This window comes from Hesperophylax consimilis, chromosome 20 (assembly GCF_061612785.1).
Source record: "Hesperophylax consimilis isolate HC1 chromosome 20, BYU_Hcon_1.0, whole genome shotgun sequence".
Lineage (NCBI taxonomy): Eukaryota > Metazoa > Arthropoda > Insecta > Trichoptera > Limnephilidae > Hesperophylax > Hesperophylax consimilis.
This window is the reverse complement of record NC_142855.1, coordinates 30,163,078-30,182,633: the sequence shown is the minus strand read 5'-3', so window position 1 is coordinate 30,182,633 and position 19,556 is coordinate 30,163,078. Positions and strand designations below refer to the sequence as shown.

Here is a 19,556-nt window from a genome sequence, read left to right as displayed (position 1 = left end):
TCTGCTCTACATCTGTAATATAATCTGAATAGCATTTTTTAGATAGACTTTTACATTTATTTCGTAAAACAGAAAAAATTTTATAGCAGTCAGTGGAGTTATCGGATTTAAAGTTAATGTGGGCAATTTTTTTACATTGAATGAGTTTTTTTAGTTCAGTACTAACCCATTTTGGGTAACAGTCGTTACGTTTTACAATAGAAGTTGGTATGCAATTTTCAATAGTATCATAAAGGTTTGAGTTGAACACATTTGTTGCTTCTTCTACGTTTGTAGACATAAAAATGCGGTACCAATTGAGCGAAGAAAGATATAACCGCACTTGATTATAATCGGCTTTCTTGTAGTTTAGTTCGTGAACGGGAGGTTGGGGACTAAGGAGTTCAATGGGTGCCAAATAAATGGTCGCTTGTAAAGGGGGATGATGAGAGTCAATGGATACTATTGATTCACGCGATTCACTGACATTACTATTATTTATGTTTGATATGACAAGGTCAAGAATTCTGTCATTTATATTTTTAACATGATTTAATTGTTTAAGGTTGAGAAAGTTGATGATATCAATGATTAATTGGGCTTTAGCAGAAATGGGATTTGAAGACTCGGTGGGTTGTACCCAGTTTACATTTGGGAGATTAAAATCCCCAAAAATTATTAATTTTGCATCAGGATATTTCAATTTCAAAGATTCAATTTCATCACAATGTTTACAATACACATCAGCACTAACTTGGGGGGGGATATACACACACACAATTATTATTTTTGTTGCTTTGAGTTTCACTAATATAGCTATTTGTTCAATGTTTTTATTTTTTAGTTTTAATAGTTTTGAATGGAACATCTTTCTGATCGATATTAAAACCCCGCCGCCAATAATATTTTCACGATCCAGCCGGTAAACATCGTAGTTGGTGAAGCCTAATTCAGGGGAAGATATATTTTCATGAAGCCAGGTTTCTGTTAGGCAGTACACATCGTTATTTATCGTTGGAATATTACACCTTAGGGTGTTGAGCTTGGTACGCAAACCTCTAACATTTTGGTAGTAAAATGTTAGTTTCGTGGGGAGTTTTTTGTATTTACAATAACAGGTTTATTGTTCTTATATTTGATTGTGAGACCTATTTCACCGTCTCGGGTTCTTTGGTCTAGGGTTAATCGTAAATTGGCGAGATAATTTCTTTGGGCTGGAGTTTGGTCGGAATAAATTTTAATGCCAGGGTACTCTGTTATGCTATTTTTTTTTTCGCAAAATATCAATGGCTTGGGTGGGATTGTCAAGCATCACTTTTAGAGGTCTGGGTTTGTCCGTTTTTTTTATCCCCAGACGAAAGGTTGTGATGTTGGCCTTGGTGATGGTTGAGTTTATGGCCGTTAGTGTATTTGATATTTTTGTCGTGTCATCTGTAATTTTGTCAATTTGAGAGCAGGCCAAGCTTTCAGGAAAGTTGAAAATAATAATGTTTTTCGAACGTTTTTTCCTCTCCTCGAGCTCGTCAGCAGCTTCGCACATTGTTAAATTTGGTAAATATGAAGATTCATGTTGTGAGGTTGATTCTATCAATTTTGAGGAGACCATGTGTTCATATGACTTAACCTGTCCCTCGAGGATTCCAACTTTGACACCAACATCCATCATGGTGCCAGAGAGGTTGGAAAGTTTGTTTAGTAATTTAGTCATCTGATCTTTAGTTAGTTTAAGTGCCGGATCAGTAATATTACTATATAAAGCACTAATTTCCTCCTTAGCCTTGTTGATATATGATAGTGCATCAGTGGTACTCATCTTGCAATTGGATTTTGTATATTAATAATTTATATAAGATGCAGTGACAACCCTGTTCATGCGTTGTCTATGACGAGAAGTGGGTGGGCGTTTCACTTGTACTCTTCGAAACTTTGATTGTATTAGTATTCTTCCTTCTAATCGGCTTTGTATGTGTGTGTCTAATGGAATCCAGTGACAGTTGAAATTTTAATTAATAATAAAGAATTACCGGTTAGGCAGCTGCAACTGTTGGTACACAATGTTAATTTTTGATTATGGTAAAGTACTCGTGGGTGAAAAACACTACTTTAAGCTCTTAATTTTAATATAATTATTAATTTGTGTGGAGCAAAAATTTACGTGTTGACTGTGACACTTAGTGTAGTATTATAATTATAATTTATTAATAATTTATATTACAGGATTTGGGGAGGCTAGTTCAAGCTCACATGTCCCATTTATTGTAAAAAAATATACGTCAATAGTTCTAAGTTGTAGTACGGTACATTGAAAGGTATACTGTGTGAGGAAGCTGATTGTTTAACCTCCTTAGCCGCACACGTCAGAACTCGTGATTCGTGGAACGGCCGCACTGGATTAACGTCACCTGACTGGATGCAGGAACAGGGTCTATCCGCCCCCATGGTGGGAAAATGAACAACACAGTACGATAGAGTTCAGTTCGACTACCTAATCATAAATCAATTTGTTAGTAACACAATAAAAAGGCAAATTACAAACGTAGAAAATAAGCTGTGATCGATGTAGTATGGTGTTGTACGATTTAGTATGGTACAGTTAAGTATGACAAAAGGAGAAAGGGTCGGATGAGCTCAGTAGTAGAGCCACTAGGCTAAGGTCTCTAGACTAGGCTGAGGTCCTAGCTCAGTGGTAGAGCCACTAGGCTACGCAGAGGTCCTGGGTTCAATTTCTAGATGGGACCGAATCTCTTTTGTTTCAAATTTTCATTTAATAGTCGCTTATTTTGTCACTGTCATTGGCATTTCTTCTCGTGTTCAACAGCTGTTATTATCAAGTATGTCGAAAAGTGTCTTCGCTCTTTCGTACGCACGAAATAATAATAATTAAAAATGAGACGAATGCTGCCGTGCCATTTCGTTGTGATTGTAAAAGCGCGCCAATGTAGGTACATAAGTACATTGTTCAACGAAACTCGAATAAAATATTGCCAGATGGGTTTTGAAACTTTGACAAAGGATAAAACAGTGGTGACTTGTGGTGAATATATGAATAGTAAAAATTTTATTAAAAAAAAACGTTATTAAACGTACTCCATATATGGTCAGGAATAGCTGGTTAAAATTTGTCGGGTAGGTGCCGATACACCCTGTTGTGTATAATAACCCTTTTACATAAAAATATATCTATTGTAGATTTTTCGTATATCACTTTTTCTAATGAAATTTTTTGTTTTTTTTTCAGATCAACATGAGAGAGACGGGAAAAGGAGGACATCTTGCGGAAGAAGCCAGAAACACCAGCACTGACCACGAAAATGGTAATTATACATAATCTTATGGGCGATGAACACGATGAAGTGGTCCTTCGAGCGGGATCGGTCCATACAAACTGTTTTTAAACTCAGGGAATAAATTTGCACTAACACATCATACATAATAATCTTCTGTTATTCTGATTCTTAACATCGACCGACTCAAGTAGGTACTTGATTAAATTGATCATGCCATGCCTTTCTATCCTTAAAAATCTTTATTTTTTCATCAATTCTTAATCCTAATTGATCCTAATCTTATCCGTTACCTTTATATCATCTGCCTTGTATTCCTTGCGGATATCCACATTTGCAGCATGGTCGTACATGGTTTTACACATGTACGCCTCAGGGATTATTTCAACAGTCTAATTTCATCCTTCCTCAGCTACACTGCCATATTTCAGAGTTGTTGTCAGCACTCTATCGTGGACTGTTAGCTTCGCTTCTTTTAATACATAAATATTTTTGACATTTTAATACATAAATATTTTTGAAAGCAATAAATTAGTCGCCTGAAATATCACTACAAAATGAAAATATCTCCCTAGTAAAAATAAATGCCGCCAACGGGAATTGAACCCGTGCCTTCTGATGTCCGGTCAGATGCTATGAAACCACTGAGCTATGTCGGCTTATTTCCAATCCAATACAAGTCAAGACAGAAACAGAGTGTTGATGGAGTTCATGAATTCTGCCACATCAATACATAGCACAAAGGGTAACAATTATTTTATAAGCAATAATTATTAGCCTGAAACACTAATCCACATTGAAAAATCTTCTGATAAAGATACATGACGCCAACGGGACTTGAACCCGTGTCCTTTCGATTTCCGGTCGACAGCTCTGACCACTGAGCTATGGCGGCTTATCTCTTATCCGCGAAATAATTCAAAATATACTAGTGTTTCATTCAACAATTACTGCTTGTTACATTTTTTTCACCTGAAAACAACCAACTTTATTTTATATGAGAAAGGCATTGTAAGTTCTAACTCTCTCACTAGATGGCGTCGAGACAAATTGTCTACATTTTTTGGTGAAGATACTAGAACTTGTCAAATAATAATCAATACAAACTATTCTTGACGTGACCGCATTCCTCCAAGTAAAGTCCTGATAATACGTACACATAATTTTGAATTACACGTAATTTTGAATTACACGTACACATAATTTGTACTACATGTACAGTTTTCCTTGAACATTTTTTTTGTAAATATCCACACAAAAAACAGAGAAACCCATCGATAGTTTGAACAGCGTCATTTTCCGTGAAAATTCATATCAAGGGTGCTCTCCAAATATTTCCTTATTTGGAATGTTTTTTTTCTGATTTTTATAGGTATTATTCGGGAAACATTTTCCCATTATCCAATTACAATAAAAACATGATGATTCTCGTAGCTACATTTATTCAATTATTTAAATACATTTGAAAAAATTTTGTAAATGTTGAATTTGTACGCATCCAAACAAAATCGTACAAATAAATTGGGTTTGTAAATTTGTAGCTCACTATGCCGCGCCCCAAGCTATTTGCTTTTTTTTATAAAGGCCATAAATTAATACTACTCGATAAAAGAAAGTTTAATTACCTGACCGGACATGACGGCCGGCATAGTCCAGTGGTAACGCATTGGACTGCCATTCCGAAGGTCGCGGGTTCGAACCCGGCGTGCGCAAATAAATTTTATTTGATTAATTTGTGTTATTTCACAATTAATTAATTAAAATAATATATAGTATATTTGCGGCACGTTCCAGAGTGGAAGATACTACCAGTATCGCCCTGGTGTAAGACCACCATTCAGAATTGAAACGTTGCTCCAAATGGCTTTAGCCGTGTTTAGTGACTAGATCTGAATAGCCAGCTACTTCCCCACCTTCCTCTTTCCCTTCCCCACTTACCTTCAGCCTCACAACATCCCCCAATTGGGGATGCCATAGTCTCACTGGCTCCAGACGGGAGCAGTTGGGACTCTTGTGAGGTATTCACTATAAAAAAAAAATAAAAAATTTTAAAAAAACATCAGAAGGCACGGGTTCAATTCCCGTTGGCGGCATTTATTTTTACTTGGGAGATATTTTCAATTTGTATTGATATTTCAGGCGATTAATTATTTGTTATCCTTTATGCTATGCATAAAACCTTGTCTCTTAAATATACGTTTATCATTTAAAAGTAATAAATATTAGTAAGTAGTAATGATAATCGAACAAATAATTTTGGAACACATTGCAATGTTTGGGAACATTTTAAGTCCAAGCACGAACTAGATACTCCATTTGAGAACAGATGGGTTCTAATTTCTTTAACGATTCTACAATAATTCAACTTCAAGTTGTTTGTGAACTGAAGGAAGTGTTCCATTTTTTATTTTTAAAAGCTTACTAGGTATATTCTGTTCTTAAAATCCATGTAAAACTCGGCTGGGAGTAAAACCAAATATAAATTCTGACCGTTCTCTGTCGTATCGCTAACTGGCCATAGATAACGGATTTTGTCAATATCGTATTTTTTTTATCAGGTCGAAATTATTGGTTCCTAACTAGGCAAATTGCCCGTTCCAAGGAACCAAAAAATATGTGAAAGTAAGTGTGTGATTTGTCTATGTCTATAACATATCTCATTAATGTTTTAATTTGTGATTTTTAATCGTTACAATCTTATGATAGAGTCGAACTTGAGCTGTTGTGTACGTTTCAATTGTGTATGAGCAATAATTAGAATAATGGAATATATATATATATATATATATATTGTGTGATTAGTCTTTGTCTATTTATTATGTGACGTTTTTTAACATTTTTCAGATTCTCCTCTGCCCAGTCCAATCAACCATTTAGTTATTATTGGGCCTATGTATGAAATATTACAAGTTTTTATGTTTAATTCAGGGGGGATTTTGTTGTACAGTTTAGGTCCCAAGTATGTGTGTGTCTTTTGATACTTTGCCGTATTGCTCGTTGGGATCATAAGGTCATTTCTGGTGTGGCTTCTTGTGATGTGTTTATGGTCAATTTTATTAATATTGTCTAGATTTTTATGTACATGGATAATAACCTTTTTTATATAGTTTTGACGAACATCAAGTACATTAAATTGTTTAAAGAGCTCATCGCTAGAGAACCTATATGGTTTCCGCATTATGACTTTAATTATTGATTTCTGGGCCTTCATAAGCGGATCTAGAATTGATCTTCCTGATGCTCCCCAGCCAATGCAACCATACATTAAGAGGGAGTTGCACAGTCCGAAATATATTTTTCTTAGATCTACTTGTCTAATTATGTTTGCACTGCAAAGAAAATATGAGTAAGTTTTCTTACCCTAGTTGTAAGATTGTCAATGTGATAATTCCACTTAAGATGATTGTCTATTATAACACCTAGGTACTTGATGTTTTTCACACATTCAAGATCTTCACAATTGCAGTTAGGTTCAGTATTATAGAGTCATGATTATGTGTTTTTGACAAAGGTCTTTATCGATCGCCCATGCTAGACCTCCTGATGTAGCTTAATATATGTATAAGAGTCAATCGACCAGAGTTGAAGCTGTGTATTGAATAGCCTACCAGCAAACTGAATTGAATATGTCTTTACGTCTCTTATCTCCGATCTACCGGAAATTACATATTATTTCTATCGATTTTCTCCGTCAAATTGAAACACGTTTTCAAGATAAACTGTATCATTCAAACTTTTCGATCAAGAACGGATATTTGGAGAGACGGAAATTACTAATGTATTTTATAATAGATGTCAGATCGATCTCAACTTTATTAAAACTTTTCATTTTTTTATATTAACTCTTTATTACAAACCTAGTTTTATATACGCTTAAACGCCTTCGTCGATTCGACTACGCGCATAATAATGTTTTTTGAAGTGAAACTTCTTTACGCGCGTCATGCATTTTCGAGGACCGGAGTAAAACCGACTCATGACCGTCACGAAAAACCGTGATCATTTGGTGGTGGGGGTACGGGACCCCCACCACCGCTCACCGTAGTCGCTTACTGAGGTGAGGGAGCCACTGACGAACGTTCTCTCTCTCTCTTCTCTCTTTTCCTCTCTCTCTAGCCAACGACGCCACGCCAGGCATCAGCTGCTTTCTTCGTGTACTGCGCGGTGAGTGTAATACGAGTGAAATACGTAATTGATTGTGGTTTATTCGATTTGGAACAGAGTTTTAGTGTAAAAAATGAGTAGTGACGAGATAGAAGTGAGAAAAACATTCGTGGCACAAGAGGAAATATCCCCTGAAAATCACCAAAGAAGAAGAGAGTCTGATTCACACAGTGATGACATTAACGTAAGGTAAACATAACCAAGAAGAGTGGATAAATATCTCACAAAATAGTATTGTTGTTGTTATAGCATGATAGGATTGTTTAACATATTGGCGAGATTATACTAACAGTGAAATATGATGTAGGGATGTCGTGCCTACAACCGAAGCGTAAATAAAACAAGCGTTGACTGGGAGAATGAAATGAAAAGAGAGAGAGAGAAGAATACTAAAAGTTTCACTTCCGTCGTGCGTAGGCTTGCCACACACTGTATTTTTTTATAATACTGTAATACTATTTCTGGTGTACTATTTAGTTAACTTCTTAGTTTGAAATAAACTTGAGATCAATAAATAATGCATTCAATAAATACTTTGGTAAATGATTACAATAAATGTCTTGCAAGACATATGTCCGTTCTACCAGAGACTGTGAGTTATTATAACAAGACAAGCAATTGTAACTGAACTGGCTACCTAGGGAACGGCTAGCATCGGCTAAGCTCGTAATCATAGGGTACAGCCGACATGCTATCTCTGCTATGTGGCGTAAGTACCGCAAACTGAAAAAATCTTAAAGCTACATTAATTGGTTAGTAATTACTTTGATCCACACACTCTCTAGTGACATCTGGTGGGTGGTATTGAAACTACCACCAAATAACAACACTATAAATACTTATTGGGTATTTAAAAGTGGTTACAAAATTGTCGGAAAAATCAGTACGATTATCAATTAAATGATATTTACTTAGTAATTAATTACCGACAAAATCTATATGAAAGTCTCCTTAAATATATATAATATGTTCTATCGGAGACTATGAGTTATTCTAACAAGAAAAGCAATTGTAACTGAGCTGGCTACCTAGGGATCGGCTAGTATCGGCTAACCTTGTAATCATTAGGGTACAACCGGCTTGCTATCTCTGTCATCAGAGGTATTAATTAATTAAATTAAGAGCTAACAGCTTAACACACTCATTTCGGTTGTTTACGTATTTGTTAGTTCTGCGTGAAATCTATTTAAATGAACTCAGATTTAAACTGAAGTTAAGAATCATTTTTAAAATTGGAACTGATTGTGTGATGAATTCAGAAATGCAGTGAAGTAGGTACTTGGCTATAGTTTTAAAATTTAAATAGCGTTTTCTAAAATTGCAACTGATTTTGTCAAGAATACAGACAAGCAATAAGTACCAGAAGCGATTCTTAATTTTTTTGTGAGTTCATAAAAATGTGTTCTCAAATCTTCTTTTCTTTTTTTCCTTAAAAAGAACCTCTTCACAGCATCTCCAACAATATTGATTAACTTGAAAGAGAACGTTATTTTCCAAATCACAAATAAATAGATGATTTGAAACAAGTGAAGCTAGTTGCTCAAAACTTTTTTTTACAAACTTGACATAATATGGCAAAAATTGCTCCAGTGGTTCTGCTTCGTCAAATCAACTAACTTTTGTTATTAAGGGTTAACTTAGTAATTCCAAGTTTGTCCTAAACGCAACTAAACAATAAAAAAGAGAAAAATAAATATGAATATTATTTGGCAGAAATTATAATTGATATTTTTTGTTGATCTCTTTCATAAGCAAATCTTTGACCTTTCACCTTTAGAATTTCTGCCTAGCCTTTGACATATGAATTCATCAAATAATACTATGCAAGGCATCTCGGTAATTCAATTATTGTTGTTGGAATAAATTGAAATTAGTCTAAGACAAGCGTCTGGTTGTGTGTGCACAACATATAATATAACGTAGATAGATACGTGTAGAATTTCGAGCAGTGTTTCTCAATTTTATTTATGATTCGGTTTTCCAAAATGTTTATTAAAATACGGGACAATACCCATAAGAGGAAGCTACAAGCCAAAAATGTTTATATTCTTGATATACCTTATATTGCAGGTAATAGGCATTAAAATCGCTTCACAAACGGAGTCTAGAAACGTTCGATTTCAAGCACAAAACTGTTTTTTGTTTTATTTTGTAAATAATTTTATAAGAAAGCAAAAAAGTTAATCAAGTGAAACTGTCACAGATAATTTTAGCTATAATACTGTGTTTTTTTAAGTTGTTTCCTTTACGCGTTTATACATTTCTATTGAAAATATGTTTTTTTTATTAATTTACATTTATATTTTTTATTGGATAATTTATTTTTTTATTTGTATTCTACTTAAATAAAACGATAGTTAAACCTTCAAATTATCGAAATCATATTTTTGGTATTCATAATGTACACCAATTCGTTATAAGGATTAATCATAATAGTGATTTAGCATTAAGCTTCGCCTAAAAAAAGTCGGTATCATAACGACGTAAGTGTAGAAGTCGTGCATAAAATTATGCGACGCGCGGCTCTCGTCTGTTGGGCAGACCTACCGTTGAATTTGGCCGGCTAAATTTCTAAACTAAAGTAGGAATCTTAACGACTTAAGTGATGAAGTCGTGTAAAAACAATATTCAGCACGTTGTTCAGCGTATTGGATGAGCCTATGGTCGAATTTGCCCTAGCAAGTCTAGATAATAAGTATTCATCGTCTAGTAAAAAAAAATCACGTACTTACAGCTAATTTAATTGTTGAAAAACGTTTAATAAAATTTTCAAACCATTTTACATGAAATATTTCAATGGTGAGGCACTGTTTTTATTAATCTTAAATATATATATCTTACATCCGCGGGTGATCGCTCTTCGTCGGAATTAATTCAAATGTGAGCCTCGTGCAAACCCCTCGTTGTTAGAGTCTTTTATCGCCTTAGAGCCATTCAATAAGATCGCTCTGGCTATCAACAGCGCAACCGTGCTCGGGAAATCGGTATAAAATCGTCGGTAGTTACGCCTAATCGATCCGATAATTGTAATTTTATCAAATTCGCTAAACTAGGCCCTATCAAATTCCTACCCAGTTTTCATACCTTATTTTTTTGCCATAACTTCCTATGATTACTTTCCTTAAAAGTACCCTCCACACAGCACCCCAAATATTAAACATGCCCTAAGGGAAGTGATTATTCTCGGGGCCGGTGTGAAGTAATCGTAAAAATGAAATCAAAAAAATTGCTCCACAAAATATTCAAATTGTTCCCATTATGAGAACCACTGATGGAGTATTGTAGAGTCATCAGTACGTCAGTCTGGGGTTTTCATTCATATCACATTATCTAATACGTTTTCAAATTTTAATGAAAATACACGAAACCAATGGAATATAACTCACTAGGTCTCCCTCCAATTTTAAAATGTACTCGTATATATTATTACGTCCTGGCACTGCTACACCAAAACCAAACGCAGAAAACCTCATTACAAAGATTGGTTTTACTTCTAAATACATATATACACATACTTTACCACAATCTACATCTACCCTGATGATGGAGAATTTACATTTAAATTCGCAGTCTTAAACGTTGGCTAAAGAAGGAGGAACCGCAACACGGCATAATAACCCAAAAATAATCAATAATTTTGGTCTTGGTATGCTCTATATGCACGATAAACATTCGAAAATGTGTCTCCTCACTGCCATACGTCAGGGTAGGTACCAACACTCTATAATGGACTACTAGCTTCGTTATTTATAAAATCTGTTACCTGCATTTCCTCTTCTTTCAATATCTCTGTCAGCCTTCCCATCTCTCATAAACATACTTCAAAAATACACAAACTCATCCACCTGCTCCAAGTATTCAACATTCAAAACTATATTGCACATGATTTTCGTACTCTCTCTTTCAAACACCATAACTTTAGACTTTACATTATAATTAACTCATTCTTTACACATACTTCGTTCGTCACAGATACGAGAGGTCATAGATCTGCCATGCTGTAAGAAATCAGCACACAACAGGCAAAATTATTTCAGATTACTCATTTTTGCGCCCAATCCCACCTCTTTCTTGCACACAATGATCCACGTGTATATTGAATAAGCACGTAAACATAAGGCAGCGTTGCTTAACACCTTTTGTGCCGTCAAACCAAACACATGGATCACTTCGCTCATAAAGAGATGCGACTGCCTGTTTAAGATTCGTATTCACTCCATAATTGGACAATATCTTCCATAGCATATTGAGAATAGTTTATTTTAAAGTATTCGGAATCAAGTCAAATCACACACAAATATGACTATTTTCTTTTTACAATAGAATTGTTTACATTGATAAGCTGTGGTATTCCACTACATCATAGTCGGGATTTATTTCAGTGCAAAAGTTCTGGTACTAACTACCGTATGTATTCCTCATTTCCCAGAATACGAATGGAGGGAAATAATTATACTATTTATAAAATAGTAAAACCCCTAAAAACGTCTGTAACCCTTCAGGTTTCAAGTCCCTACGACATGGTGATTTTTTTTAAATTTCGGATTGCTCCCGAGATATCTAAAATGTGCAACATTTTTCTTATTTTTAAAGTTGTCGTTAAAAAAAATATTATTTTAAAAATAAGATTAAATTATCTTTGAAATGTTTGCATTTGAAAAAACATTGATGTTTTTAAACAATAAATTTTTAATATCAAACATTAAAATGTTAACAAAAAAAATTATCAGGATACTTTGCCTCGGAACGTCCATAATTTTGTAATAATTCGATATTTATAAAACATATTCCCTTTGTGTAGGTAATGATTAATAAAACTTTATTTCACTTTTTGTACCGTTTGTACAAAAAAATAATACAAATAATTTTTTAACTTTCAACAGTCGATGAAAAAATGCCGAAATTCGAAATCATGCATTTTGACAATTTTTTTAAATTTTATCCATGTAATAATGTAAAAATGTTTGATACAAACTGTGAAGAATAATTTTATTCATCTTTCCAATGACGTACAAAAAATCACATATCGAAGTATTTTAGAAAAAAATATACAAAAATACTTTTGTAATGTATTGACGGCCTGGTCAGATCTGCCCTTCAGAGGCTATAATGAATATTATTTTTGTGGCTAGCAATATCCTTCCGAGGTCTTAAGGGTTAATAAATGAATAAAAATGCATTTATAAAAGAGTAGACTTGCCCTAATGTAAAATCTGGGTGTCATTTTGACGAGCTGACGGCAAATGACGTGACCACCTTTTTGGCACCTGTATAGTTTGAGAGTGCTTTGAATAATCTACAATATCAGTCGTACGTTGACCGCCGAAGAGCGCACAGAAAAGTAAAGTAAGGTAACGACAACCTTCCAAACCTTTATACAAACTTCAATCAGTGTTTGATGCAGCAGCACGGCTCATAACTGGGGTTTCTAAATATTCGCACATTTCAGAACACCTTCAGTGGCTCAAGTGCCCTGAAAGAATCCAGTGCAAATTGTGCTGGATGGTGTTTTAATCCATCAATGAAATGGCCCCACCCTACATCTCTGAACTATGCGCCCCGGAAAACACTGGTCTGAGGCAGTCAACTCTTAGATCATCAACATCATCAGCTGTAGGCAGACTGATGCAACCTAAGCGCAAGCCATATACTAAGTTTGTTGATCGCGCTTTCGGAGTATCTGGGCCAAAGGCTTGGAATAAACTTCCTCATGAACTAAGATCCATAACAAGTCCAACAGAATTCAGGTCTAAATTAAAAACGTACCTTTTTAAGCTGAAAGAAAGTCCAATTATATCCGATTTTCCGATTATGTCCTAAATCCTGTATATAAATTTCACTAATAAACAATCAGATAATGTTAATTAAGTGTTAATCTTAAGTGACCTACCAGATAAGTATGGTAATGTATATTATCTCCATATATAGTTTAATTTTCCGATTTTATGTCCGCGTTAAATCTTCCCCATAGGAAAAACTAAACCCTTCCACACACTTTTCCACAAATGATCATCTAGTCAATCAACATTATGCAAGTGCATTATATAAGCAAAATAAATACAAAACAATACAAGAACAACACGTCAACTCACCAGAGATCAAATGGGAAAATAATTCACCGACTCCAGATATTTTCATATCAGAGGGTTCGGCTCGGTAGAACTTTTAACAGGGCCTATAAATCTTACTGATCGCTCAACATAAATATTTAAAAACTCTTTCGTTATCTTACATGTATTTAAAATGACTGACTTTTGCATTTTTAAATATAAATTTTTTGATAGATCTAATACGCCTATATTTTTAATGAGAGAGCTGGGTATAATGCCAGTAGCCGAAATAACGAATTGTAATATTTTTACAGTCTGAGAATGCCAAATTCTTTTCATCTCATTTCCTAAATTTGTGTATTTTCTTATTTTTTCATTAGCAGATTTTTGAATATTACAGGAATTTGGAATAGCGACATCAATGATAATAGTTATTTTTTTTAATTTTGTCATGTAAAACTATATCGGGTCTATTATGACTAATCGTTTGGTCTGTTAGTATAGTTTTATCATAATATATTTTGTAAAATTCGTTTTCTAAAAATGAATTTGGTTCGTATTCGTAATATGGTATTATATTACGGCAGTCAATCAAGTTATGTTTAATTACCAAAATTTGGTGAATTATTTTTAAAACTTGATTGTGCCTAAATGTATACTCGGACGGTGCTAATATAGAAAATCCCGATATAATATGTTCTATAGTTTCCGGAAAAGCCAAACATTTTCTACATAAATCATCAATTTGATTTGTATCTTTGATTATATGCTTCCTATAATTTTTAGTATTAATGACTCTATCCTGAATGGCAAGCATAAATCCTTCTATTTCTGCGCTCAACTCTCCAATACTCAACCATTTGTTTGACGAAAATTTGTCGACATACGTTTGGTTGAGATAATTGAAGTGTTTTGCGTTTAAAATTTTATTTGACCAGGAATCTAATAATTCCTGGTTGGGATTTATAAAAATGTTGGCATTCTCATCGTATAAATGTAAAGGTGTAATATTTCTATCTGTCTTGCAAATTATTTTGTGTATTTCTGAGCTATGAGCTTTCCCATGAAAAAAAGTTGTTAGCATTTCTACCTGATTATGTTTCAAAGAAGTTATTTTGACTATACCTCTACCTCCTAAATTTCTAGGTAAATTAATTCGTTCTATAGCTGAATTTGGATGATGGCAATTAAACCTTATTAGCGTAGTTCTAATTAATCTTCCTAAGTTATCTAAATCTGTATTGGACCATTTAATTTATTATTATTATTATTACTATTTTATTTTCTAATCTTAGATACTGATAGGACAATTCAAGTTGCTTGTATACTGTTAGATGGAGATGTCCACGTCAACCATGGGTACTATGTTTAGGTCTATTATTTAGTATGTCTATGATCTGCCTAGTGTTAAAAATACAATCTAATCTATTATGTGTCACTGCCGACATTCTCAGCGTATTTCTGTGCGTTATGAACGATAATAATGATATATAAATGGAGAATAATTGTCTTATGTAATTACTTATTTAATTAAATGCACACAATACTCTGTAAATTGCGCTACAGCCTCCGTGGGGTGGTGGGTGGGAGAGATGAATCTACATAATGTTTTATCTGTGATGAGATAATGAGATTAAAACTGAAAACCGTTTTTGAAAGATCATAAATAAAAATATTAAAATAATACTGGCATAGCTATAAAAGTGAAAAATCAGTCAATTTAAATACATGTAGGACAACGAAAGATTTTTCAAATATTTATGTTGAGGGATCAGTAGGATTTATAGGCCCTGTTAGAAGTTCTACCGAGCTGAACCCTCTGATATGAAAATATCTGGAGTCGGTGAATTATTTACCCATTTGATCTCTGGTAAGTTGACGTGTTGTTCTTGTATTGTTTTGTATTTATTTTGCTTAAATAATGCACTTGCATAATATGGATTGACTAGATGATCATTTGTGGAAAAGTGTGTGGAAGGGTTTAGTTTTTCCTGTGGGGAAGATTTAACGCGGATATAAAGTCGGAAAAATAAAAATTTAATCTACCAAAGTTCTTCACGGATTACTTTGAAATTTTGACACAAAGTTGCATTCGAATACGCTTGTGTTTTAAAATATCAATATTACTTAGATGTCGTTATTACGTTGTTTCTCCATCTGCATAGATTGAGTCACAGCAACACGTGGGTGTATAACTAGTAATAAATAAAAGAATCTAAAAACTTACCAGTTATAAAACAAATATAAATTTAGAAATATTAATGTTTTCAATGGAAACGTGTAGTATTTTTTGCGTTTTTTTCGTCTAAAGGCTGTAAAACGAAAAACACACATATTATTGGACAAATAAAAAATTCTGTGTATTTAGACTTCTTGTGTTTGTGCTCGCAAAACTCGAAAAGTAGTCGACCGATTTCTGTGAAAATTTCAAAGTATGTTCTTATTAGTGCAAGGAGTGTTTAGAGAGTAAATTGAATGATTTAAGAAGTCGGGGACGCCTGAGAAATACTTTGCAATATCTTTGCACCGGAATGAGATAGGAAGTTGAATTAAAATCGATGTAATGTAATTTTTTAACAGTAACATTGTGGTATGCAGTAGAGAAAAGTGGAAGAAGTGAGAGATGCCCAAAAAATACATTTTAGTAATAGCGAAGCATTTCGGGGTCGACTAGTAATTATTAAAAATAAAAATTTGTTTTCATAACAGTATTTTAATTCTTCTGTGGTTAACTTCTAGATTTGAATTCTTTCTTTCTAACAGCGTTTAGATCATTTTTTTAACCATGACAGTAAGGGGGACCAACGATTTCTTGTACCAATCAATCCACTTAATTTTGTTCCAACGGTACTTGTCTTCGATTTTGCCCGTTTTATGATAATATGTTGTTGATATACGTATTTTAACAAATTTGTTTTTTCCAGGTATCTCTGCAGAAAGCGGGATTGAAGAACTCATGTCCCTTAGAAACATTCTCTCATATCCTGAAGAAGTGGCGCTGAGATTAACTGACCAGGAGTACCAACTTTTCTACCAGGTAATTACCAATGCCATATTACTAATTACAATACAGTGATTGGGAAAAATCGTTAATAAAACAACCCAAAAATGGTGGACACTTATTTGGTAAATCATTCTTCTTCTTTCGTATGGTGGGGGGGGGTCAGAGGGGGACATCTAGGTCTGCAAGCCAGTCTAGGGCCTCAGGCATCGCCATGTGAACCTCATCAATCTCGCCGGGAATGAATGGAGCGGGTATTCGTTGACCACATGTTCGGTGGTTTGCATCGCACCACATTCACACATCGCCGACTCTTTAAGGCCCCATCTGTGCATCATGTAAGCACAGCGGCTATGGGAGCACCTTAAGCTATTGATGGCGGACCAAGAGAAACCAGGCTGTCTCTCGGTGGGGTCCTGTATGAGATGCCACTCAAGTTTCCACCTATCTTCTGGGGTGAGAGGTAATCGGAGGAGCCTCTCTCCTTCCGCCCAGAAGGGCTAAGAATAGTAAATATTCAGGGACAATATTTTAAGGTAAATCATTAAGATAATATGTTATCATTAAGTTAACAAATTTAAAACTTTGCACATCCATTTTAAGCAATGTTTCGTATCATTTTACTCTTCTGTTATTTTGAATCTTGACATGGCCCTATCTATTTGGTATTTGATCTATTTGATTGTCTTTCTCGGTTGTCCCTGACTTCTTTTATCATTCACATTCGCGTCATATATTCTCCTCGCACTCCTCTCTTCGCTCATTCTTTTTTTTGTATGTTTTTATTTACCTAGTTATAAAATTACATTTCTTTACAATACATCTAAAACTTATTTTCTATCGTATTTAGGTGGATCAATGCAAAACGAACTCTAAGCAGAATTCTTGCCTGAAAAGACTATGCAATCATTACAATAGCGTATTATCCAATGTGGATATTTTCAGTTGCGAACTTACCAAATAAAAGAGGTCCATAAAAGAATATTTCTCTGATGGTTTGTGAATAATCTTATGTCTCTATTGTTTTTATTTCTATTATGATTTGATTTATATCAACAACCTCTCTTCATGGCTAAAAATGTATTGATAAATGTTTTGCTTTGTAAACATTTCGTTTTATATAATCTTTTGTTTTGTACATTTTTTTAATTCATATTCTGTCCCAGTAGAGGTAAAGTCACAAGGAGGAAATCCATAATTGGTTTTATTTTACTATATAATACTTATGTACAAACCGAAATAAATGTTAACTGTCGATTTCCCGAAAATTAGTAAATAAATAACCCACGAAAAGCAGCAAGGCTTTTAGCTTCTTCAACATCTGTCGGTAAATCATTGACAATCTTAAATATTTTAAAATAGAGATTATTTTGGGTTCCCGACTTGTTTTTGGAAGTCTAAAATCTCCACAGTTTCTCGTGGGGTAGCCATGTATTCCGAAATTAAAATTTTTAAACATGTATTTTGGAAACTTCTTATTTTTTAGCTTAAATATAAATATTAGGGTATTGTAAATTATTCGTTGTTTGACAGTAAATATTCTTAGTTTTTTCTGCATAATAATTATTTTAGAATACCTACTACAATTCAATACCTACTGCTCGCATGCCTCTATTTTGAATTATTTGTTATTCCATAATAATTTTCATCTACATGCCCAAACCATCTAAGGCCTCCGTGGTCGGGAGTCCTCTCGATTAGCAATCCGAAGGTTGCTGTATAATTTAAATCTATGAATTTGTGTTATTCCGCAGCTTATTAATTAGAAATAATATATATTATATATTGCGGGACGTTCCAGAGTGGAAGATGGTCTCATTATCGCTCTGGTGTAAGATCTCTATTAAGAATTGTTGTCTGGTGACCAGATCTTAACAGCCAGGTACTTCCCCTATCTCCTTCCCTTCCCCACTGCCTTCAGCCTCTCAATATACCCCAATCGGGAATGCCATAGTCTCACTGGCTTTAGACGGTTGGGAGAAGTTGGGACTCTTGTAGTGCTAAGTAAACCAAGTACTTGTATTTATTAGGGAGCTATTTGTAACAAAAGAGGGACTCTACTAGCGTGCATAGCCTTTTATACAATCTCGCATGCATACTATCTCGCTCGCACCCTATACACCTTAACACAAACACCACAACGTTTAAATCAAATAGAGATAATGATATCCTCACAGGGATCTCTTGTGCTGAGGATCTCTACTATATCTACTGTCTCCTCCATTTCATTCCCCTTACCACTACCTTCAGCCTTACAACATACACCAAGTGGGTATGCCTAGTCTCACTGACTTGAGACGTTTGGGAGCAGTTGGGATTTTCTTAAAACACACTCATTTCTCTAGCTTTCCGTATTGTGAATTTCATCCTTCCTGTTTAATATCAAAAATGATTTTTAAAGAAGTTATCATAAATACAAAAAAATGAATGATAATTTTCAAAAATTTTCAATTTTTTCTAATTATTTCCTGAGGGAAAACGCTTTGTAAAAATACTCGTATGAAAATGTACGTGCACAATTCAATACATTGTCCCTCGAAGGGAGATTTCTTTACACTGTATAAAAAATACCTAGAAGTCTGAAAAATATTTATTTATTTATTGGACAATTTCTATAGCGCCGTTTTTGTGAGATATCACCTCAGGGGCGCATTACAGGTAATGTAAGTATTACAAAAAATTAAATATTACAAAAATAAAGTGAAGTTAAGTTAAGTAAAATGAAGTAAAGGAACAGGTGAAACGAAGATAGAAGATGGTGACTTTGCAGCAAGAATCCTAGGTGGTGAAGAATCTGGACCAGCTGCTGCAGCGAGAAAGTCCACCGCGTCCACCAACAGTGACAGCACGAGGTTCGTCATTCGGCCAGGTATGTGTCTGCTGCTAATAAAGCGCTGACACAATATCCTCACTTAGATAACAAACCTTGGCAGCACTGCTGTGACGTTCGGCGAGTCAATCATTCATATCTGTGATTGTTGAAGCAGTGCATTTTGCCCGTAATAAAAAGCGACGGTCGGGATAATAAATTATCCTGAGCTTAGCGAAACACTTTCTAGGGCCTTCAGAGTTTCCGAG

At 34.4% G+C, this 19,556-nt stretch overlaps 1 protein-coding gene across 1 annotated transcript in view; it reads left to right on the top strand.

Annotated features, from left to right (window-relative positions):
- LOC149414526 (1-phosphatidylinositol 4,5-bisphosphate phosphodiesterase epsilon-1-like) overlaps positions 1-19,556 on the top strand; it is a 194,080-nt gene that overhangs the window by 38,950 nt on the left and 135,574 nt on the right. The window contains exons 2-3 of the mRNA XM_089644215.1: positions 3,218-3,293; positions 16,402-16,514. Coding sequence (XP_089500341.1) covers positions 3,224-3,293; positions 16,402-16,514 — 183 coding nt within the window. The 5' untranslated portion in view covers positions 3,218-3,223. The remainder of the gene's footprint in view (positions 1-3,217; positions 3,294-16,401; positions 16,515-19,556) is intronic.